At 45.4% G+C, this 24,932-nt stretch overlaps 3 protein-coding genes across 4 annotated transcripts; 2 read left to right on the top strand and 1 right to left on the bottom strand.

Moving 5' to 3' along the window:
• The first annotated feature begins 132 nt into the window (after nucleotides 1-132).
• Nucleotides 133-4,296, top strand: LOC133919616 (uncharacterized). The gene is made up of 4 exons (XM_062364057.1): nucleotides 133-332; nucleotides 891-1,721; nucleotides 2,837-3,265; nucleotides 3,757-4,296. The coding sequence occupies exons 2-4, from the start codon at nucleotides 959-961 to the stop codon at nucleotides 3,918-3,920; spliced, it is 1,356 nt and encodes a 451-aa protein (XP_062220041.1). The 5' UTR covers nucleotides 133-332; nucleotides 891-958; the 3' UTR covers nucleotides 3,921-4,296.
• Nucleotides 4,297-4,629: 333 nt separating this feature from the next.
• Nucleotides 4,630-10,480, bottom strand: LOC133919617 (lipid phosphate phosphatase epsilon 2, chloroplastic-like). Its single transcript, XM_062364058.1, has 4 exons — nucleotides 10,019-10,480; nucleotides 9,233-9,458; nucleotides 5,383-5,456; nucleotides 4,630-5,218 (listed from the first exon to the last, which is right to left on the bottom strand). The coding sequence occupies exons 1-4, from the start codon at nucleotides 10,301-10,303 to the stop codon at nucleotides 4,994-4,996; spliced, it is 810 nt and encodes a 269-aa protein (XP_062220042.1). The 5' UTR covers nucleotides 10,304-10,480; the 3' UTR covers nucleotides 4,630-4,993.
• A 3,780-nt stretch (nucleotides 10,481-14,260) lies between these two features.
• On the top strand, nucleotides 14,261-22,996 carry LOC133919615 (uncharacterized). 2 transcript variants are annotated; one of them, XM_062364056.1, is made up of 6 exons: nucleotides 14,500-15,875; nucleotides 16,000-16,283; nucleotides 16,744-17,781; nucleotides 21,544-21,712; nucleotides 21,940-22,097; nucleotides 22,266-22,996. In XM_062364056.1, exons 1-6 carry the CDS (start codon nucleotides 14,834-14,836, stop codon nucleotides 22,512-22,514), a joined length of 2,940 nt encoding a protein of 979 aa, XP_062220040.1. In that variant the 5' UTR covers nucleotides 14,500-14,833; the 3' UTR covers nucleotides 22,515-22,996. The 2 variants fall into 2 exon arrangements, 1 of the variants encoding a protein (XP_062220040.1); XR_009909940.1 differs by lacking the exons at nucleotides 21,940-22,097; nucleotides 22,266-22,996 and adding an exon at nucleotides 20,764-21,228 and having other exon boundaries at nucleotides 14,261-15,875; nucleotides 21,544-21,685.
• Nucleotides 22,997-24,932: the final 1,936 nt, after the last annotated feature.

Below are 24,932 nucleotides of genomic sequence, written 5' to 3'. Positions count from 1 at the left end.
TTTTAAAACTAAGCTACGCCAAAACCCGAATAAATAGATAAATCCCCGAGCAAAAATCGCGCACCTTCCCCTCCCTCTTGTTGCCTTGCGCGGCTGCGCCTGCTCGGCGGGTCTCGAGTCTCGACTCGCCTCGCGTCGCGCCGCTTATTTTGCCCGGCCCCATAAATTCGAATCCAAACGCGACCGGCGCTGCTGCTGGCGCCGTGGGTTGAAGGAAACAAAGGAAAAGGCCAACGCCGTATTCTCTTCCTCGAGTAGAGGAGGAGGCTCAGCTGGCTCGCTAGGGTTTCCTCGGTTCTCGGTGGAGCCGCCGCGCCCCCGGACCCGGTCTGGTGAGTACTTCTACTCCCGACGAATCTTATCATCCTTCGCCGGCTGTGTTGGGTGGGGGAGGCGGGGGATCTCGCGCCGGCGGGGGCTCGGTTCGAGCGGCTGCCAGGTTGTGGCGCGGCGGGTTTGTGGGAGGGGATGGGGTGTCGCCTTATCTGGAGGGGGTGTTGGGTCGTCGGAGAGGTGGATTTGGGTGTTCCTCTTCCGCGTGGTGGAATTAGTCTTGTTTTTGGTCAAATTTTGAAATGAAACTGTTGGATTTGGGGCTCATCTGATTCGTGTGTTCGTTCGCGCGATTTCGTATTCGTATGTAATCATAGGTTGGGGAATATTGAGCGTTTCTCTTTCTTTTTTTTTCGGTGAAAGCTTTGTGCTGCTTAACGGCATCTCATGCCAGCGTCTTTTCCAAAGGATAGGGTGCAAACGTGTTCCGCTGGAGATGTTTCCGAATATTTTGGATCGAAACTCCCAGTCCTGCCATATTTTTTCCTCTTCCAGAAGAACGAAAAGAGGGTTTGATCCATTCTAACCGCGTTTGTTTGTTTTCGATTGTGATTCAGGGCCTCGTTGATGCCAGGGAGGTGCAGCCGTCGGTGATTCACCTCTGTTTCTGGCAGTGTGCATCCCCATGCCGACCATCACGCACTACGTGCTGGACCCCTTCCTGGAGACCGGGTCGCCTGCGCAAACCCAGAAGGTCGTGTCCAAGCCGCCGTCTGCGCCTCCGGACAAGGCCTCCGAGAAGCCAATACCTGTGCCGGTGGCTCCTGTTAGGACGCAGACGTCACCGGTGCTCTACGCCACACCTGAGAGCACGCCTTTGCCGGATTCGCCCTCCTCATTTCCGGGAACCTGGTCGCCTTACCTCATCAATCATAAACGACGGGGGGCCTCCCTTGCCAAGACCCTTTCTCAGGGTGATGTTGGGAGTGAGGGCAGCCAACCGAAGCTCCCTGTGAAACTGCCTGCTTTGCCAAAAAGGAGTGAACCCATTGAAGTGCAGGAGCCTGAGTTTGTGTTTCAGCAAGCAGGCAATGGTCAAGCTGAAGGTGACAGTAGTGTTGAGGAGACTTTGAACGGGCAGAATGGATTGCTCCAAAAGGGCAAGGGCTCTGTGAAAGCCAAAAATGAGCTGGATCAGCTGGAGTTTGAGTTTCAGCATGGAAGTCTTGATGCACTAGTGAGGCCTGTCAATGTTGGAAGGCCTTTGAATGGTGGGACACCAAGAAATTGTGAGAGTGATGCCTTCTTTGAACTTCAGGAATCACAGAGTGTGGCTAGTAACACCGAGAATGATGATGCTGGTGTGTATGAGCGGTGGTGGAAGCCCAGTAACCCTCTTGGGACTTCTGTTGGCACACCTGGTGCAGAATTTTACGATGCATTTGAAGGTACCAATCAGCTCTTTCTTTTTTATTGAGATGTCAAATCAGTATGCTCTAATGCTGCATTGTACTTGAATTTATTTCCCTTTTCTATCGCATAGGTGCCTTGTTTGGATCATTTTAGATTGTTACAACAGTATTGAAGATTAGTCAATTTGTGAGTGTAATATGCTTCATTCCCTGCTTCGATCAGATCCTGTAAGCTAGCACTATTTCTGGGTGACTATAGCAATAGCTTTCTAAAAAAACAGCATAAAGGAGCTAAACAAATTAAGTAGCAATTCCATAGGAGAGTAGCCTGATGTATGGTTTTATTTCCTATATGTAATTTAATCATGTTCCGCTTTTGGTCGTTGTTAGGAATATAGAGTCCTTATCCTGTACTCATGTACTCTATATATTGCCCCTAGGGGCTACTATTGAATATTGAATACAAGTTGCTATTCTTAACATGGTATCACAACCAAGGTTTTTTTTTTTGTTGGACGTCACAACTCGTCCAAATCCAATCTATTTGGCAGTGTATTTTGAAGTGGACTTGATCGTAGCTGTTACTCGGTGACAAATTCTCCAGCCCTACAGTTTAATGGACTGGTTTCCCCCTTTCTATATTTTTGGGTGTGGAACAACAAGGCACACAACTTAGTTTTGTTAGAGAGATGCAAATTTATTCATAACTTTACATATAATTTTCCCATGGTATGATGTAATTTCAGGCTATCTATGCGTAATATGTGTAGTCTTCCGCTGTTGTTGAACTTTAATTCTTGCTCCTGTTAAGGCTTGATTGTGAGCAGAAGCCATAGTTTCAATTCAGGAGTCACATTTATTTGGCTGAATGTATCTTGTGTTGAACCATGTGAACCAATCATCTATTGCATTACAATGACTAATTACTACGATCTAGTTATTTTACCCTGAGTGATGGGAATGCTGAGGATATGTTTAATGTTGCATGGAGATAAGTTTCGGCTTATCTTTTTCGTTATGCTAATGAAAAAAAAAATCTCTCCCCTATTTTAACCATGGAAATATATTGATGCCTCTCTTGCTTCATTTACCAACTAATGGCCACTTTGCTGCTTTTGTGCTAAGTCCAGTTTTATTTGTCTCTAATTTAGAAATATCCAGTGATGGTGGAACTCGATCTTTGCGATGCATGGATGATGACCTTTGTGAAATGAGGTTAAGTCTGTCAATGGAAATTGAGAGGAGGAAACAAGCTGAAGAAGCACTTGAGAACTGGCAAAAGGAATGGAAGAAGCTGAGTCACCACCTATCACTCATTGCCTTGTCACTTCCATCTCCATGTATAACTGAGAATACTGGTGATTCAAGTATGGATCCTGGAGCTGAGTTGTGCCAGCAAATAACTGTTTCACAACTTGTATCTGCTGCTATTGCACGGGGTTTTGCTCGTGCTGAAGTTGAATCAGAGATGGAAACCATGATTGCATCAAAAAACTTTGAGATTGCAAGGCTATCAGATAGGGTCCAGTACTATGAAGCTGCAAACAGGGAGATGTCTCAAAGGAACCAAGAAGCTATCGGTAAATACTTTTGTCGTTGCAATTAGTAATGTTTGTTTCAGTGATAATTTTGTACAGACCATGCTTAATACTTTTCGAGACAGTGGTGTCCTAGCCTCCTAGTCGGCAACTAGGTGCTAGGTGCTACCCTCATGCTTAGCTCCTAGCAGTTTTCGAACACTGCTTATTGCATAGAATTTCCTGGTTTGATAAATTAGGTGAGATAAATATCTGTGGGAACAGGATGAAAAAAGCTACAAGCAAATGTTAGATGTGCAGAAGATATATTCCTTTTTTCTTTGCGGGGGAAGATATATCAGCTATGTTATCTTTCAAACGGACATCAAATATGTTTAGTTGTCTTGATATTTGACCATCTTGTTGTTGACTGCATTGTATCAGAAACAGATTGCAAATGAGCATGCACTGTAGATTAATCCTATCTTTAGTACTGCATTTTTTTAGTATTGTAGTAGATTGATCCATGAATTCTTTTTTCTTGTGGTTTGCAGAGATGTCAAGGCAACAACAGAACAACCGTAAGAAGAGACAGAAGTGGTTCTGGGGTTCAGTTGGGCTTGCAGTCACCCTTGGTGCAACAGCCATTGCCTGGTCGTACCTACCTTCATCGCAGCCCCAAGCCAGTGCAGACTCAAATAGCGCCACCGGTGACTAGAGCTAGGATGAAGACGTGTCTTCGCCTTTCAGAAGCCTAACAAAGCTCTAACTATACTTCTAGAGGGGAAAAAAGGTTGTATAAGTTTTATCTTTTGGTGATCGGCTGTGATCACTACAATCCTCATTTATTACTTCCTCTGTAAAATTGTCGAATGGGCCCATCTCCGTTCAGGATTGGCGCCATTCCCTCACCGCAAATCTCTCTCGTTGCATAGTTGGTTGAGCAAATAATACGAGGAATGTGGATATGGTTAGTAATCCATGCCCAGCTCAAGTGGAGTTGATTTTGTCGACCGCAGTTTTGTTCTGCTCTCTGTTCTTGTTCTCAGACTAGAGATGAATCATGGAAGTTTTGCTGTTGGTTAGTTGTCTCAGTTGTTTGTTCTTGTTATTGCATCCCACGTGGCTACGCGTCTTTGATCGATAGATTCTTGTTGCTTGTCCTATGAGGTCCCGTAGGCCAAAGACTATTTGAAACCTTTGTTGTTATTTGCTGCAGTTACAAAGGGCAACCAAATGCCACATCCAGTTTTGGTTGTTCTCTGCTTGCGTAGGGCAGCCATTGTGCCGATATTCAGTCTGAAAAAGGTTGCTGGGCGCAAATAGTCCCTAAATACCTGACGGTATAGTTTAATCTTGTAACGTCGTAGTGTCAAGAGAGATCTCACACGTATAACACTTCACATCAAGTAGCGAAACAAGTCTGATAGCACTCACCACCCAGTGAAAGTTTTCTTTCACAATCTTATGATCATTTTTTCTTTCAGAACAGCGTAGAAGCAACGAGATGGTACTGTTCAGTCTTAACCGAAATCAGTGCAAAAGAATAATGCCGAAGAAGCGAAGGATCAATGTTTGCTATGACACGAACCCATGTTGTAACTACCCTGCAGTGGCAAATTGGAAAAACAAAATGCTAAATTTTGCTGTCTGTTCACTTTGATTTGAAGATTCATGAAGCTCCTTTCAGAATAATTTCCAATGCTATCGTCCAAGGTACGTGAAAACCATCTTTAACCAAATTGGTTTAGTGCCTATCAATCAATCTCCCATTGCAGCTATGAAGTACCATTACTCATCCTCGAGCCAGTGACGAATCATGTAGATGACAAAACCAACACAAAATACTGCTGACCCCAGGATGACTGCAATCTTGACCAACAGTGAAGAAGCAAATGCCTCCTGCACGAGCGAATGCCAGAGCAGAAGCCATAGAGCACCCAAGGCAGATCCTACAGCAGCTCCCACCACAACCTGGTTTAGAGTATGAAGACGCTGCGACACCCGTAACCACGACTGCACATGAATAGGTTGCGGTCAACGACTTAAAATTACAACCTAGTGAAACGAGAACGGTAACATTTAGGAGATCATTAAACATGTTGGAGCTTCCAAGGAAGAGTTGACCAACAGAGTTACTAAGACATGGTAAAATTTAGTCAGTCAGGCATTATTCTTACTAGATAGGTGGCCATTGACAGAGTTGCAGGCCCAAGAATCATAGTCAGATAATTTGTCCCAAGCCAGTAGAACACTGCATTGCCCAAAAAAAAATGTAGGTAAGTCATGTATTACGTTTCACTGGAGGAAATGGTATTTGATTGCTCTTGTCCATGGAGGAACTGTTATACACACTCAATTAGAGTGAAAAGTTTGTTTCTGAAAGACTGGAAGTGGGGAATAATCTCAAGCTTGATTATTCAAGGAGCCCTGGGGGCTATATATAGTACAATGTACAGAGATTGCTTAGTCTCTAAGTCAAGTCTATCTCTATCTCTGTACAACAAACTGTAGATAAGAGGGAGGGAGAGGCAAGCCGGCAGACTTCTGTGCCGCACGACTGCATGGATTGGTCGGCCATGCTGGCCGGCATACTCATGTATTCCAACACCCTCCCCTAGTGTCAACTGAGAACCTCGCGGATGTTAGACTGGAACGAAAATCCTGGAACACCGCAATCGGCAGACCCTTGGTGAAGATGTATGCGTACTGAAGTGTCGTCGGAACGTGGAGAACCTGAATATCTCCTAGTGCCACTTGTTCGCGAACGAAATGCAGGTCGATCTCCACATATTTGGTTCGTTGATGCTGAACCGGGTTGGTGGAGAGGTAGATTGCGCTGATGTTGTCGCAGTAGACGACAGTGGCCTTGGTCAACGGGCACCGGAGCTCATCGAGGAACTGGCACAACCAGCAAGCTTCAGTGACAGCGTTGGCGATGGCCCGATACTCAGCTTCAGCACTGGATAGGGACACGATATGCTAGCGCTTGGAGGACCAGGAGACAAGGTTGTCGTCGAGGAAGATGCAATAGCCTAACGTAGACTTGCGGGTGTTTGGACAGCCCGCCCAGTCCGCATCAGAGTAGACGATGAGGTCATGGGAGGAGCTACGAGGGAGCTGCAGACTGTAGCTTAGTGTCCCCTTGGCGTACCGCAAAATCCGCTTGATCAATTGGACGTGTTGCTCTCGCGGATCGTGCATGTGGAGGTAGACCTGCTGAACAACACGCGTAATGTCGAGACGGGTGAACTTGAGGTATTGGAGAGCACCTGCAAGACTCTTGTACAGCGTCGGGTTGGAGACGAGGGCGCCTGCTTCTACGGGGAGCTTACAGAGTGCTTCAATCGGCGTGGCGCAGGGGTTGCATGTAGACATGTTGGCCCGTTGGAGGATTTCCGTTATGTATTTCTCTTGGGAGAGAAAAAGACCATGAGAATGCCAATGCGTCGAGATGCCGAGGAAGTAGTGGAGGTCACCCAAGTCCGTTATGGTGAACTCGTTGTGGAGAGCGGCAATGAGTTGCTAAAGCAGAGCTGTAATGGGCATCGTGAGGATGATGTCGTCGACGTACAACAGGAGGTAAGCGATGTCGGTGCTGTCGTTGAAGACGACGATGGAGGAGTCCGTCTTGCATCCGCGGAAGCCGATGGAGACGACAAAGCTCTGGAAGTGGTTGTACCAAGCGCGAGGAGCTTTCTTCAGCCGTAGAGCGATCTATTAAGCCGATAGATGAGATTTGGCTTGTCGGCGTCGATGAAGCCAGAAGGCTACTGGCAGAAGACCGTCTCCTCGAGCTTGCCGTTGGCATTCTTGACGTCAAGCTAGTGGATAAGGCCGGCAACCGGGCGGGCCGAGTCGAGTCCTCGCTGGGTCGACCTAGCAGGCAGCGACCCGGCGGGGGCAGGGGTGGGGAAACTTTTGCCTCGCGGGGGTCGCGGGCTGGGGACCCAAAATGAGCTTGGGTCGTGGCCGAGTGCAAAAATTCACCCGCAGGTGCCCGAGGGCGCCCGAAAAATCTCATCACCCGTGGGCCATGGCCCAATCCCACGTCCAGTCCTGTTGTCGCCCGCCGCACCCTCCATCCGCACCGCCGTCCCGCCACACCCATCGCCCGCGCCGCTCTCGCCGTCGCCCACATCGCCACCCGAGCTCGAGGCCTCCACTCCGACCCACGGGATCCCCGCCGGGTTCGAGGCCGGATGTGAGTTTTCACCCGTTAAGGATTTCAGGGGCGGGTCGGGTTTTTTGGTTCGGGTTTCGGGTCGGGTGTGTTCTCGTTGTACCCTGACCCAACCCGACACGTTGCTAGGCCTACTGGTGGATGGGCCAGTTGCTGCATACGGCAAAGGAGAGCACCATATGTATGGTGGTCAGCTTGACGACGGAGCTAAAGGTCTTGTCGTAGTCGATGCCATGCTACTGGAAGAAGCAACGTAGAACCCAACATGCCTTGTAATGTGCAAGGGAGCCGTCGAAGTTGTACTTGTGGTGGAAGATCCACTTGCTGGAGACAATGTTAGCGCGCGGCGGAGGAGGTATGAGATCCCATGTATTGTTGGCGGAGAGGGTGGTAAACTCGTCAATCATCTCGTCCCGCCAATTGGGATGTTTGAGGGCGCCGCGGTACGTCTTCGGGGCGGGAGATACCGAGACGACGATGGTGTTGAGGTCAAAGAGCTGGCGTGGCACGCGTGACCATGGGATGGCCGCATGTGCCCGCCGCAGTGCCGTCGAATGCTGTCGAGCCAGCTATGCCCAGGCCGGTGTCGAACGCCACCGGGGTGCTGGCTGGGGCAACGCTCAGGTTGGCCAGGACAGGCCTGAGTCGTGACAGATGGGGAGGATAGTCGAGCACTAGCCAGGAAGACCCGAGCCCAACGCGACCCCTATGCCTCAATGCGCACCGGTCACCGTGGCCTCCATCGCTAGGTTACTGTGCGTGCCGGCCATGACTGTTGGGCCGCCCTAGTCACCGTGGCCTCCATTGCTAGGTTACTGTGCGTGTCGGCCACGACTGTTGGGCCGCCCTAGTCACCGTGTGCGCCGGCCGCCGTGGCCTCCACCGCATGGCCGACGTGCTCGCCGCTAAGCTGCCGAGTGCGTTCAGTTGTACACGCGAAGTGACAGCACAGAGGAGGCTGTGCCAGGTCATTGTGGGGACGCCTAGATCCGTTGACAAGGCTGCGTCACCACTAGTCGTTGTGGGGTTGCCGCCCAAATCCAACGATGCCGCATGATCGCCATGCGCACCGGCCGTGGTGGCCACCGTAGCTAGGCGCATCCACCGACTGTACACGCAGAGGAGAGACGTAGCTGGGGCTGTGCTGCCGTTGGCCGCAGTGGAGCAGTCCGCACCATCGGTGCCCACTGCGCCATAGATCGACATTGTTGGGCCATCGTGCGCACCAGCGCCCGTGGGCACCGTAGCCGCATCGTGGCCGGTCGCTATTGTGTTGTTGGCTGAGGAAGAGCAAGAGCTAACTGCTGTTGGTATGTCATCTGCAATCTGCATCAAACATATTATGTGCCAGTACAATGTACAGAGGTTGCTTAGTCTCTAAGTCAAGTCTATCTCTATCTCTATACAACAAACTGTAGATAAGAGAGAGGGAGAGGCAGGCCAACAGGCTTCTGTGCCGCACGGCTACATGGATCGGCCGGCCATGTTGGCTGGCATACACAGGTATTCCAACAGTTTCTCTTAATTTTCTTTGTCGTAAAATTCTCAAGCACAGAATAAGCATATTATATCTGGTTTAGTTTTACTCATTTTTGTTTATCGGCATGTAATACCCACATAGCAAAACAACAAAATTTAATAAAAGAAAAACCTGACTTCCCACTAAGTTTAAATGTTTAGTTTTAGGTTGCTTACTCTACATAATACTGTTATTAACACACTGAAAAAAAGCTAAGGAGCTCTATCCAGCCTTTATGCTTTTTGGTGTTGGCAGGAGAGTATATTGACATGCATGCTGTATCATGATCAAATAAATTTGAACACTGGAGTCTTTCTGAAGTTCTTACATGAAAGAACTAGGATGGTGGCAGCATAGAATATGGATTGTGCATGGGATGATGGCATCCCAGGATCAGACCGTAAAGCTGATGCAGGTCTTTCATGGTTGAGCATCTTTTTAAGAATTTGTGAAAGCAGACTGTTGACGACAGCACCGATCAAAGCCCACATAATTTCAGCATCATGCTTCCAAAGGGCTGCAAAAGCAAAAGAACCAGCCACCAGCCATTTACTCTGGCGCACAGCATAGTGATTTCAGTACAAGCTCCAGAATTCCAGGTAAATATCGCAACATTAAGCTAAAGTTCTAGTGAATAGGTAATTTTCAAATATATTACAACTCAGTAGGAAGTTAGAACAGTCTAGTAGCCAACAAAAATGAGTGTATTACAAGTTGCAACTTTGACCTGTACCATGATCATGTTAAAGCAATGTTGCAAGTTACAACTAGACATATACTATGATAAAACGATATTACTAGAGTAATGCTATGCACACTTCCTGTAGATTGGGGAATCAGAATATCCTGGAGCTTTTCATCCCTTTTGATAATCTGTTGGGTTCAATGCAACTTTTTTTCAGCTTGGCTTACAAGTTTAAGAGTATAAGAGCTCATTTGAATGGCATTAACACTAGTGAACCAATTAGAACTATTAAATCTATAAATAAACTCATCTTCATGTAAAAAGAACTGCTGTAAAGCAAGAATCTCAGAATCCAACTAAGCATACCCAATGAAGTCAAACTAATCTTTCAACAGGAACGCCCATTGCTCCATGCCAAGAAACACTAACCATCCGATTCAGCGCCGCCTCCACGGGTGCCCACCGGGACGCTTCCCGCCTCGCGCCAGGCGACTCCTCCCCTCCCAGAATCGCGTCGACCTCCCCGGAAACGCCGACCTCCGGTGAGGCCCCGCTCTCGTCCCTGGCCATCTTGGCCATGCGCACGCCAAGCCGCAACCTTGGCCGCCTCCCGGTCCGGGGCGGCAGGAACCGATCTTTGCAGTGTGGTGGCCGACTCACCGAGGCGATTAAGCACGAGCAAGGGCGTGGAGCTGGAAGCAGCAAGCAGGGCATGGTTCTTGGAGCGGCGATCGGTGGGACAGTGCGGCCGGAGCTGCTCTAATGGAGGTTGAAAGCATCTCGTTGGTTCCGGGAGGGGATTTGGTAGTTGCGTGGATTTGGCTGGATTGTGCTGATTGGCAGCTTGCCCTGATGTGGTTGACGGGATAGGAAATGGCCGTGGGTCGATTGGCGGAGACGTGACGTGAGTAGGTCAGTTGGCAAGGTGAACATACAAAGAGTTACCTTCTTTTGCCTTTTCCACTCCCAATAAATTTGTGCAATGTGATATATAAATTGATCTTAAAGATCCTCACAAATAGGCTTAAACTCATCCTCACAGAGATTATCTCACAAAGTGCTTTTGTCATGGCCGTCTTATATCGGATAATATTCTTATTTCTTATGAAATGGCTCATTATTTGAGAAATAAAAGATCGAGGCGTCAGGATATGCTACAGTAAACTTGATATGAGTAAAGCTTTTGATAGATTGGACTGGTCTTTCTTGCATGATATGATGGTCAAGCTTGGCTTTGATGATAGGTGGGTGCAATTGATCATGAAGTGTGTGAGCACAGTGTCTTATCGTATAAAGATCAATGGGGAGTTGATTGAATATTTTCAACCGGAGTGAGGGCTTTGACAGGGGATCCTCTTTCTCCTATCTTTTTTTATGTGCTGAGAGTTTTTCTGCAATGCTTAATAAAGCGGAGGAAGAATGAAGAATAGAGGGCATTAAAATATGTCCAAATGCACCAAGCTTATCTTATTTATTGTTTGTCGATGATTCTTTAGTTTTGATTCGTGCAAACGGTGAGGATGCTCAGCAGCTACAAGGGATTTTACATACGGATGAGTTGTGTTCTGGAGAGGTTATTAATAAGGAGAAATCAACGGTTCTTTTCAATACAAACACATCGGAAGCAGTGAGGGTGAGTGTCAAGCAAGCACTGCATATTATTATATTCGTTCTCAAATAGATGTCGTTCTAGAATACGTATAGTTAAATTTAAAAAAAAATTGTCATTAATATTCACAAAACTATTAGAATTTAGTACATAAAAATAGTAGTAGTGAATTTATCATGAAAAATATTTTAACATCATTTAATTTTTATCAACTTTTACCAAGAGATAATTATCAAAAGTAATAGTCAAACGTGTTTGTTGGAGACCATATCGATGTACTAAATGAAAGTAAAAGAGAACGATTTTATATCTCAAAGATGTATATGGCAAAAGATTCACTGATCTGCAAGGGAAAAATATTATCATGGGCGGGAAAGGAGATTCTGATTAAAGCAGTGGCGCATGCTATTCCTACATGCACCATCGTGTGTTTTGATCTCACTAAAGATCTTTGTAACCAAATAAATTCTATGATCTGTAAATATTTACGGAGTCAGTAAGATAAGGATAATAAGATTTATTAGGTGAGTTGAGAGAAGCTTACTCAACCTAAACATAATGGTTGGATTAACTTTCGTAATATGTATGCTTTCAATATCACAATGTTAACGAAACAAGGTTAGTGAATTTTACAAGAATTGGAATCTTCATGTGCTCAGATTCTGAGAGCTAAATCCCATGGGTGAAACTTTGCAAGCTGAACCTATGCATGGTATGTCATATGCATGGAGAAGCATCCAAAAAGGGATTAAATTGTTGAATGGTAGAATAATATGGAGGGTGGGAGATGGGCAAAGTGTGCATATATGGGAGGATTTGTGGTTGCTGAGGAACTGGACAAGGACGAGAATGCCGATTGCACCTAGGGGAGCTAATCTCATCGCAAGGGCTGTTGAACTTGAGCAACTAGTGTGACAGACTTTCTGGCTTGGAGATGTTGAGTTGATTCTGACACTGCCAACACATGATGAACTGCAAGATACACCAGCATGACACTTTGATACGAGGGGTTGTTCTCAATTAGATCGACACACAAGGTACAATAGGATCAATGAAGAAGAAATAGGCGAGTTGGTGATGCTTGGACAACAAATGGACTAATTCTAGATGAAGAACAATGGAGGAAGATATGGGGAGTCAAATGTCCAAGTAAGATAAAGCATTTTCTTTGACGTATGGCTCATAATACGCTAGCTCTTCGGGCTATGTTGACCAGGAGGAAGATGAAGATTGATAATGCATGCCCTATGTGTCATCAGTGTATGGAAGATGGAGCTCGTTTGTTTTTTAAGTGCAACATGTGAAAGCTGTTTGGTTTGCCTTGCAACTTGAAGAAATACGCTGCCAACTCCAGGTGTATCAATATGCACAGGAGGTACTTAAAGACATTATGGGTCGACTGGAGGAAGCTAAGCAACTATTATTCTTTGCATGTGGATATGGTGGATTGTGAGGAATAAGGTTAGAGAAGGTGAGCGAAGAAGAGTAGATGATGAGCTAGTGTATATTATTAAGAGACAAGCTGTGGAATTTGCGAAGGTTTACAATGCAACTAATGTGGCTATACCAAGATCACCTAGGAGTTGGTCGTTGCCAAGGGAGGGTGTTCTAAAACTCAACTCAGATGATGCATTCCGGGAGGTGGATCAATTTGGTGGATGGGTCTATGTCATTAGGGACAATATGTGTGATGTGATTAGCACGGGTGCGGCAGTCTTCCACACATACATGATTCGTTTCATGCAGAAGCTCTTGCATGCATGTTTTGGATATGTGCCACTGTGGAGAGAGGCATGGGCCATGTTAAGGTAGAAACAGATGCAACTATGTTGAAGTTATCCCGGATTGTGTTCGGTCTTTAGTGGCAAGCGATTTGACTTCGTCCAGGTAATAAAGTGATACTATTATGTTCAAATAAAAAAGAGAACCTCCAAAAAGCACGGTATTGCAGCTCCTCTTATAAAGCACTATGCGCGGTGAAGTCAGATGATCTGAATTCCACACGACGAGACAACGTAGACTCGGTAAGATCTCTAACATGATGGCTTGTTTTTGTTCAAATCTAGTGGGTGGTGGCATGAGGAGCTATGTTAGTGATAGATCCATTTTGTATATTGATGATGTGGTGAGGATCCTAAAGCTTCAGAGTTTTAGAATAGAGTAGTAAAGCAGTGCCTGAATGAAATATGCGGTGGAAATAAAGAACAACACGACTACATTAAAAGAGAAACTAGAAGAAATCTTTATCATTGACGCTCAATCCTGTGGTCAAGGGGTACTATACTGATTCACCGTGCTTAGTACTCCTTCCTGTCGTAAATATATGTCGTTTTGAATAAGACACGGTTTTTAATGCATAGCTTTGACTACTATTTTTATTAAAATATATTTATAAAATATATTTTATTTGTGATATTGTAAAAGTATTTTTCAAGATAAATCTGTACATACAATTTTAAGGTTTTCAAATTAAATAATTCAAAATATATTGTTAGTCAATATTTATAAAATTTAATTGATTTTTTTTAAAAATAATATGTATTTATGACCGGAAGGAATACTATTTACTGAGATTTTATTGTCGTTTATTTACTCTAAACCTGCTGTAGTGGTGTTTTGGCGCTAAATCATGTTTAACCGGAGTATATAACCGGTTAATGGAAAGGGAGAAGGCAGGCGAGAATCATTCCTAGCTTCCAGTAATTCCTAGGGGTCTTAGTTACTGCTCATCTTTGTATCTGGTCCTCCATCGATCTGAAGATCTCGCGGTGTAGTTTAGCTCCACCAAAATAAATCGGTCAGACCTCTGCACCGGCAGGTCCTGACATGTGCCTCGGGTTTATGGTCCCGAATCTACCAAGCCAGCAGCACTAATGTCGACGACAGTTCTGACTGGATCTAGAGTACCCCGACACTAAGGACGAATGTGCCTCAAACTCCACCGCCGGCGCAGGCACACGGTGCCACGGCACAGCAGCAGCCACACATCTGCACTGCCTTGAGTTGGCGGCACCGTAGCCAGCGCCGAGCCCCACCCGCTGACCCGAGTTCGTGACTGCGCGGGGACCCGAGTTGCGGATGTCGTTTCCACCCACCCCGACCACGACGCCGGCAAGGTGCTCGTCCTAATGCCCGCGCCGCGCCGCGCCCGGGCGAAATCCCACCGACCGAGCCGGTGAATCTGCATCTCCGCATCGTCTGGACGCGCCGGCGTCTGCGTCGCGTGGATAGGCGGAATCGCGCGGTCGGGCGCTGCGATTGGAGCGCAAGTACGCCGGATCCTTGGGGGCTTTTGGGACCAGGGAAACCGAGCGGGGGCGACGTGGGCGCACGGCGCGCGCAACCAAACCCGGAGACGGCACTTTACTTGCTCAGGCACTCACCGTGCGTGCGTATGGAGCGGGACGTTGCCGCGCCCTGCGCCACCACTTGCTGTGAACGCCCCGCGTGCCACGCGATCGCCGCAAAATATCAGCCCGGCCACGCAGGATTCATTCACCTGCCGTGCTGAGCCGCTGGTAGACCAGTCGGTTTCTCTGCTGCATCACTCCGGCGCGCGCGCGCGCCTTCAGTCCCTGCGCTGCCCGCGCGAGTGCGTCCGCCGGCAACTGGGCGCGCCGCGCAGGAGCCGCAGCATGTCGCTTGATCTCCTCTCTGGCAGGTTCTCGTTCTCGTACTGCGCCGCGGCGAAGCCCCCGAGCAAGAAGAGGATTGCTTTTGTTGCCGCTGCTGGCGCCTCGCCGTCGCCGCCGCCGGCACGCTCACATGAAGTCTCGTCTTTCCGGCGAAGGCGCGTGCGAGCCGTGCCGTCGGTTCCCAGCAAACAGGCGTCCCGGCCTGCCGTCAGCGGCAGCAGCGGCACGGCGAAGCGGCGGAGGCGGAGGAGGAAGGTGGAGGAAGAGAAAGGAGGAGGAGGAGGCAGCGGCGAGTGCGTGCCGTCGACGGTGGAGGCATCCATAAGCGTGGGGACGCTGTACCAGAATGGCGACCCTCTGGGGCGGAAGGAGCTCGGGCGGTGCGTGGTGGAGTGGCTGCGGCAGGGCATGCGGTCCATGGCGTCCAAGTTCGCCTCAGCCGAGCTGGAGGGCGACCTCGCCGCGGCGGCATTGGCTCTGGAGTGGGGGTCGGCGGAGGGCAGGCTCGGGTTCGTGATCCAGGCGCAGCCGTACCTCTCGGCCATCCCCATGCCGCAGGGTCTGGAGGCGCTCTGCCTCAAGGCCTGCACGCACCACCCCACCCTGTTCGACCATTTCCAGCGCGAGCTCCGTGATGTTCTGCTCAGTTGCCAGAACCAGGGGCTCATCTTCGACTGGCGATCAACGCAGTCATGGAGGATTTTGAAGGAAATGGCCAATTCTTCTCAGCACCGGGCTGTCGTGCGTGGGACATCACCACGGCCTAAAGCCAAAGCCGTGCACAGCAGCATTGGTGTAAGCCTTAAGAAGGTGAAGCTGATGCAGGACAGAATTGAAGAATTTGTTAGGCATATGTCGGATCTTCTTCGCATCGAGCGAGACGTGGAGCTGGAGTTTACGCAGGAGGAGCTGAATGCCACTCCCATGCTTGATGATGATTCTGAGCCGCCCAAGCCGGTTGAGTACCTAGTTAGCCATGGTCAGGCTCAGCAGGAGCAGTGCGACACCATTTGCAACTTGACTGTGATCAGCAGCTCAACTGGTGAGAGAGCAAAACTTGGTTACTTTCCTTTCTTTGTATGTTCAAACTCCATCTTCAGTCTGTAAAATGGAATGACAAAATAATCCTTGCTGTTGGTACCTAATTGGCAAATCGTCATTTGCAGGATTAGGAGGCCTACATTTGGTCCTATTCAGAGTTGAAGGTGGTCATAAGCTGCCTCCAACCACATTATCTCCTGGGGACATGGTTTGTGTGAGAACTTGTAATAGCCGTGGTGAGGGAGCCACTTCTTGCAAGCAAGGATTTGTTTATAATCTTGGGGAAGATGGTTGCAGCATTACCGTTGCTCTGGAGTCACGCCATGGTGATGCTACCTTCTCCATGCTTTTCGGGAAAAGCGTGCGCATTGACCGAATTCAGGGATTGGCTGATGCTCTTACATATGAGGTATTAAAACTCTGCACATGAACTAAACTGAATTTTGTCACAGGACTGAAATGTTTGAATGGACGCTGATTTCAACATGTTCAGTATTTAGCTATTTTTGAAAGTGATATGGTAATGATCTTGCGGAAAAATGTTTGTAGTATATCACCCACTGCAACTTTGCCATGAGCAACTTTATCAGGTCGATCTGTATTACATAATCATTTAGCCATATTTCTATTTCGTGAGCTGAAAACTTGTTTCAACTTCTGGTACATACCCGACATTAGGTTGGTAAGAAATGTGCAAACCAGAACTAGGGAATGCCAACATTAAAAAAAGATATGAATTAAAGAAATCTTATTATTTCGCAGTGCTTGTTCTAAAAAGGCTGCCTGTTGTATTTCTATTACAATGTTGTTCTTGGGTTATTAGATGATTGAGAAGTTCATCTTATCTACCTAATCATTTGATTTGGCAGCGCAATCTTGAAGCGTTAATGCTTCTTCATGGGAATGGCTTACAGAAAGATAATGCTTCCATTGGAGTGGTAGCAACACTGTTTGGGGACAGCAAAGATGTTGTGAAGATGGCGGGGAATAACCTGACTGACTGGGATGAATCGAGTGGACCTGATCTGAGGCTATCAGAGAGGTATGCATATGATGCCTCCCAGTTAAGGGCCCTTAAATTAGGCTTGAACAAAAAGAGGCCCGTTCTAATCATCCAAGGGCCTCCTGGCACGGGCAAGACAGTCTTGCTCACTGAGCTCATTGTACATGCTGTGCAGCAGGGTGAGCGTGTACTTGTGACAGCTCCAAGCAATGCGGCAGTCGATAACATGGTTGAAAGGTTGTCAAGTACTGGCCTGAACATTGTACGAGTTGGAAACCCTGTTCGGCTATCACCCTCTGTTGCTTCAAAATCCTTGGGGGAAATTGTGAATGGCAGGCTTAGACAATTCAGGAAAGAGCTTGAGAGAAAGAGAACAGACTTAAGAAAGGACCTGAGGCATTGCATAGAGGATGATTCTTTAGCCGCCGGCATTCGCCAATTGCTGAAGCAACTCGGTAGGGATCTGGAAAAGAAAGAAAAGGAAACAATCAGGGAAGTGCTCTCCGATGCACAGGTTGTACTATCCACTAACACAGGGGCAGCTGATCCACTTATCAGGAGAACTGGTTGCTTTGACTTGGTAATTATAGATGAAGCAGGGCAAGCAATTGAGCCATCCTGCTGGATACCTATATTACAGGGAAAACGCTGTATTCTTGCTGGTGATCATTGCCAGCTTGCACCTGTTATATTGTCGAGGAAGGCCTTGGATGGTGGGCTTGGCATATCTTTATTGGAAAGGGCTTCACCGTTGCATGATGACTTACTGACTACAAGACTGACAGTCCAGTACAGAATGCATGATTCAATAGCCATGTGGGCATCTAACGAGATGTACCATGGGTTGCTTAAATCCTCTCGTTCGGTCGCTTCACATCTTCTTGCTGACTCTCCAGTTGTCAAGGTATACACATTTTAGCTTTCAGTTTCTGGTGCCAAGTGTGGATGATCTTGCCTATAACACTTCAAACTCCCTTGTGGGCGCATTTTTATTAAAAGTTTGCCAACTCCCTTGAGCACTGGGTCGAAAATGGAATGTTGAGATTAACCTCACTGAATTTACTCCGTTGTTCAGTCGGATCTTAAGCCTAGGGCATTTGATCTCTAATAACCTTTCTTAATTCATCCATCCTATGACTCTCTATAACTTTTGCCTATACGGTATCTGTAGACCACTTAGGCTAAATTCAGGGGATTGGTGAGCTTTAAGAAAGTAGATTTCTTAAATTGATATGCTATGTTTTCTAGCAATAGAACTGTTAAAAGCACCCTTTTTTAACATTGAACAAACACTGCATGAGCAACCTTGAACAACTATCTCGCATTGGTTTCACAGCAGTTTCTTGATGCCCTTCCTCAGTGTGCTTGTTTCATTTATGGCGTACTTTCCTATTAGTTTTTTTTATGTTACACTATGATGGTATCTTGCAGTCATGCTTTTCTTGAACTAAGCTACTTACAGCCTGTCTTCCAAAAAAATGTCCTTTTCGGTTTTGTGTAGTCAAACTGTTTGACCTTTGGCCATCAATATATGTTTGGGTTTTGAGTTTAAATATGTGAAAATTATACAATTAGATAAGGCTCGAGAAGTAAATTTCATAATATTATAGTTTTGCTATGTTTTATAATATATTAGGATAGAATTCATGTTGTTGCCCAAAATCTATTGTATTTAGTGCTTAGACGATTATACCTATTCACATATGTAGATTTTTTTTAGTTGATTTTACTTCTCTGTTCAAGCTGTTTGGCAACTGTTTGAAAATTCCAATGGAGAATAACTCACTAAGATATTCAGGATATAACATATTGTTCAGCGTAGAGGCCGGAACCTTATTTCATATTGGAATAAAGTTTCCTTTATCTAAAAAAACAGCCTGATGGTTTTATACAACTTGGATATTATATTATTTGGATAGGCTTGGGCATGTATTTGGATTCAGTTTCGTTCTGAATTGACTAGAAGATTTAGTTATATCTCATATCTAGATGTCGAAGGTAATTGTTTTCATGGAGTTTTATGTATGAAACAGATAGTTGAATCCAAGCTCCATCTGGGACCAAATCCAATATGCCTTACTTCTTGTTGTTGTGCCTTTTTATTTGAAATTCACACGTTCTTGTTTAGTTTTTTTTTTCATGAATGCACTTTTTATTGCTAGCAATCCTTAAGTGGATGAATGTGTAACACTGCGGATTTCTACAAACCAGGATGCCACCAACTCTCAACTAAAAACCCAACAAGTTCAAAAATTATTAGAAATTTCGGCAGAGTTTCCCCTGAGCTGCCGCTTCCCTGCACAAGCAAATACACACCTTTTCACAGGCATGGTATTCATAAGCATAAGCAGAAAGTAAACATCACAACCCAAACTCAGGACCCGATACAAACGACCAACTCAACCAAATGTGTTTAACTGACCAACTAGCAAATATTGTTCTAATGCTTTAAGGAAAAGACTAATTATTGAAATGTGTAGGTTCAAAGGTGATGCTCCTCCCATTCCATGCATGCCACGATCACAGGGTACCTAAAAACCAAATGAAACACAAGAGTGAGAAAAACACTCAGCAAGTACGGTATAGAACCTAGAAGAGCATACCCCCATCGAAATCAATGAAGAACGAGAAATAGTGAGGCTTTCCTTTTCCTTGAAAACAATGATGAAACAATAATTTCCGTTTAAAACGGACAATCTTAAATTTATTAAGAACCATAAATGGAACAATAGTTTTCGTCTGAAACGGACAATCTTGAATGCATCCTTATCATTTACCGGTAAAGCCGAGCAAGTGGGGCCAACACTTACTCACAGGAACATGAATATAAGAACCAAATTGCATATCCGATTTCCTCGAAACATGAATGGAATTTAAAGGAAATAATTGAAACTTGGTCACTTGATATGAACACAATCAACAACATCTATGGATTGAAATAATCCATGGAACTTGAACGATATGAAATGATCAACATGAAATAGGAATCAAGTTGGTGAACAACATCATCTCAAAACTCAAATTATGAAATCACAAGAACGCATAAAATATTAAAGAATTAATAACGGAATAAGTAGAAAGCCAAACCATAAGGCTCCCAACAACAGGTTCGTCATGTACTTGTCTTAACCATGACGAGCAACCGGTGTCATGCCCTCTATACCAGGATTCCCCAAACTTGTGGATTAAAACTATGCTCAAGGTTCGTTCTCTATTATCCTCTTTGCTTCTTATACAAATCCACAGTAGAGACATGTAGGAAGAAAAGAAACAGAATAAAGCAGAGCTTGGGTCACAGGCTTGGCTAGACAGTAGTACAGGCTCTAATTTGATCTAGGTGTTTGTGATTGAGATTACGCTAGTGTAGTGACCAGATGCTTAACGCAATGCTTCATGTAACTGTCACTGTGAAACTGGGAGACCATATTCTCAGCAGGTTGGTTAGGAAAGACAGGCCTATTTCAAAAACTTACAGGGTTGACCACAACACAGCTAGCATTAAATTTGATAAAAATCAACGAGCGGTTACTGAAGTGAGCTATTGTCCAAGTCCCTGCAGCTTTAAAAATTTCACTGGTAGAACTGTGACCAAGGTTGTTACTCCACGTGCTAACTAGGGCGTAGTATTTTGTCAGATCAAGTAGGAGCCGGCCTGGTTCATTCCTGCAAGCTCCCTTAAATTTTCTTTTGATGAATGTTAGTACACAGCATTCTATGATTTCATATTCTCTGGCTCTGCAACATTTAGAAGGAGCTGGAGGAGATGAAGCACAATTTAATTTATGTACATACCTATCCTACTAGCAGAATATACATCTTAATGGTGTTAGGATCTGTGAGTGTTAGGATCTGTGATCTTAATGGTGTGCTGTTTTGTTGCTATTAGGAGAGAGATGGCAAGATTCACTTAGATGTACACGGGCTACTCTTCATGGGAAAACAATGATTGTACATGGGGCTGCTCTCGGATAACTTTGCACCTCTCGGCGAACTCACAGCAGAACAAGTAGAAGTAGAGGCTCACCGTGGCTATGACGACGACTGCTCTATGATGCAGTACAGCACGGCGGTGCAGGGCAATGCCGCGGCAGCACATGTTGACGACGATGGGCGATGACGAGGCACAGATGGCGATGGCCGGCAAGACGCGCACTCCAGCGACGGCGGCTGCTAGCAGGGCACTCGGCCGGGCAGGACGCGCAAACAAGCGGTGTTGCAGCCAAGCAGCGACGTGGTCGATCAGCGATGACGGCACCTCGAGCGACTGTGATAGGTGGTTAGGGTTAGGGCAGCCCGGGTTTCGATTGTGGGCTCGAAGCCCAATTAAGCGACGGTAGCCGACCGCGACTCGGTCAGTAGTTTGTTCTTTTTTTTTCTTTTCAATCCAAGGATCTAAATTTATTGGGTTCGCTACGGATTCAATCGGTGTCCAAACGAGGTGTTTGAATACTCAAATGGATTCGTTTTAATGAGTTCTACTCATCTGCGCTCTCTGATCGTCCATCTGGGATATGGATAAAAAAGTCAAATTTCGCCCTCTCTGTACTCTTCCCGGTCAAACGCTTTATTTCTAAAATATTCGCGATTTATTTCCTTAATACTTGGGGTATTACAGAATGTAAACCTATAAATTATATTATATCTGAATTGTAGCTTTTGATTTCAGGCTACTTGGATAACACGTTGCCCACTGCTCTTACTTGATACTCGGATGCCATATGGAGCCCTAAACATTGGTTGCAAGGAGCATTTAGACCCTGCTGGCACAGGTTCATTTTATAATGAAGGAGAAGCAGATATAGTCACACAGCATGTTCTTAATCTTGTCCATTGTGGTATGTACGCATCTTTTACTTCTTTACATGAATATCACACAATAATTTTATTCTCGGCTTTGCATATTCTTTCTATCCTTATTTCAGTTCTGTTGGTTCTACATACATCCGGATTATCAGTCACTAGTCAGCATTTCTCATTAATTGATATCACTTGTCCAGTTGTCCCTGATTTCTTTTATGCTCAGATTCTTGAACTGACAAGCACCTCAAAATCATGATTGCAGGAGTGTCTCCAACTGCAATAGTTGTTCAGTCTCCCTACATTGCTCAAGTGCAACTGTTAAGAGATAAGCTAGAAGAATATCCAGGGCTTTCTGCTGTTGAGGTTTCAACCATAGATAGCTTTCAGGGGAGGGAGGTGGATGCAGTGGTCATATCGATGGTAAGCACAGTAGCACACCTGCTCTCTTTCTGATCCCTATATCATATAAGTATGAATGAGATTCGCAGTGGCAATGCCGATCAGATAACAATTATTTCGTCTTCATTTTCGAACTCCTTGAGACTGCAACATACTTCCAGTGATGTGTATTTTTGTATCCAATCCTAGGTTCGCTCAAATCCACTGGGAGCTGTGGGGTTCTTGGGTGACAGCAGACGCATCAATGTGGCTATCACAAGGGCACGCAAGCATGTCACTGTGGTTTGTGATACCTCTACCATTTGTCACAGCACCTTCCTGGCCAGGCTCCACCGCCATATCAGGCGGTATGGGCAAGTGAAACACGTTGCCCCTGGTTCCTTGGATGGGGTTTCTGGCCTTGGCTTCAATCAACCTACTCTCCCCTCTATCAGCTAACACTAATGACAAATTACTGCCTTTATGACAAGCATTTCGTCTGAGCGTGTACATATGCAATGAGCTGAAGGCTTTGTACGTACACAAGGAGTTCAAAGCTGAGAAATCAAATGGCCCGTTCTATATCTATCCGTGAAGAGGTTGCAAACAGTGATTCACGGATAGAGATCCAAGAGCTTCGCAAGGTGTGGCTGCCATGATGCATGGGCAATATGTTGTTGAACTTAACCAAGGCGAGTTCTTGCATTTTTGAATTGATGAACAGGAGGATTGATTCCGCAAGAGGAAGACGTCAGCTTCCACCTTCCTGGGCATCTCTAACCTGTTGCTTGCCTGACACGATGCCCATGTTCATGTAAATGCTGTATAGTTGACACGGATATGGTATACGCAATACAGATTACAGACATGTATAGTAAATTGTATAAATTGACAATTCACAATTGAGTTGGAACAAAGAAATTGTGTTTTTTCGTTTGGAAGTTCCAGGCTTGGAGCAACATGTTACGCTGTCAACATTTGCAAGGTGTCTCTGAACTGCCCCATCTTCCAACTCTGGTCGTTCCCTTGTCATGGATGCTGATGTTGCGATACCACGGTACCAGCGGTTAGGACCTTAATCTTTTTGTCTCTCACGATCAACACAGTAAATACAAACATAAGTAGACAGAGATGTAGGAGATGTTTCTTTTCTCTTGATTTCCTATTTTGGCATGAGTCCACCAAACTTGACTTGAGCCGAACCCTATGTAGATCGGCTTTACAACAATTGAATTTTGTGTTATTACTCTGCATCATGCACTTGTAGTCCTCTATCTTGGAAAATCATGGAGGCAACCAGCTTTCCCCAAGCAAATGGACTTTCCTTGTACTATCCTTTCGTATGCCAGTGCTACTTTCCTAATATTCTGCTGTCATGTGACTCCACAGTTCATACTACTGGAGATAAATCAACTGAAGTGCATAACACAATAATATGTTTCAGGCAAAAATGCAAAAATAGTCAACATATGCCCGCATATTTGCCAAAATAAATAACAGATCGGCGTATTTGCAAATATAGCACATGTATTCGGCAGCTAAGTACCGAAAATCCGAATTCAGAATCTTAAAAACTGAAAACATGTCGGTCCCGCCTTTTTCGGCAACTGAGGTGCCGAATATGACACTGTTCGCCGTATTCGGGACCTTAGTTGCTGAATACATGAAGATTTCGGCAATTGAGGTGCTGAATACGGCGAACAGTGCCGTATTCGGCACCTCAACTGCCGAAAGTCGATGGGCCCGCATCGTCGTGTCGCTGTCGAAAGCTGGCCGTGTCATGTCGCGTCACGTTATGTCGCGCTCGTGCTGCTACTTTTTTCAAGCTTTCGATGCGTCGAATGGTGGCCGTGCAGGCTATAAAACGAGGAGAGCAACAGCACGACGTAAAGAGCGGAGAGCAGCAGCGCGAGGCTAGAATCGAGAGGAACAACATCAGTGCGAGGCAAGGAGCGAGGAGAGGAGTAGCATCAGAGCAGCAAAGGAGGAGATGAGAGGAGAAGCAGCAGCGCAGCGCGTGGATAGGAGAATCAACAAGAGGTAGGAGGAGCAGCAGCGTGAGAAACAATAAGTACTTAAATTATATTTTTAATTAGTACTTGCAGCAATAATAGTAATTAGAGTGTTTAACCTGGTAATTATATTTGTTCAATTATTTGCTTAGTTTGATTATATGAATCTGATTATTTGCTTAGATAGTGTAATAGTAATTAGTGTGAATTTGTATAATAGTAATTAGCGTGTTGTTGTGTAATAGCATTTATTTGCTTAGGTTAGTAGATTGTATAATAGTATGTAACGCAAAATTGATTAGTCAAAAAAAAAAAAAAACCTCAGGGCACCTCAGCTCAGCTCACTCATCGCAAAGAAATTTATGAATAGGTTAATAGTGCAGTGTCAATTTATAAGTAGATTGAATATTTGCTCAATGTAACTTTCATGTTAATTTAAATAATATTTTAATTTAATATTGAATATTAATTATTTCATTTTTATGTAATAATGATGATTTAATTAGTATTGTTAATTACTTACATATTTAACATGTGTATCGTGCAAACATATAAGTAGTAATTTTATTAGATGTACCTTTGTTTAGCAGAGACAATATGACTTTTCATATTTATTATGGAGAATATTCTGTAGTTTTGCATAGAAGGCTCGTAACAATTCAGAACTATGAGCACATAGAGAGTTTGGTTGAAGTACCTAATGACCTAGATGACCCGAAATCACATGTTATGAGTCTTTTTCGTGTAAACCAGCAATCCCATACTATTGTCCTGAAGGGTGTGTGACCATAGGTTATTCTAAACAGCTCGATCGTTGTCCATACGTTGTCTGAGATGAGAAGAAACAACGCATGGGCTTTGTACT

The sequence above is a fragment of the Phragmites australis genome, chromosome 5 (assembly GCF_958298935.1).
Source record: "Phragmites australis chromosome 5, lpPhrAust1.1, whole genome shotgun sequence".
Classification (NCBI taxonomy): Eukaryota; Viridiplantae; Streptophyta; class Magnoliopsida; order Poales; family Poaceae; genus Phragmites; species Phragmites australis.
Note: the sequence above shows the minus strand (reverse complement) of the source record. Positions and strands in the feature narration are given on the sequence as shown.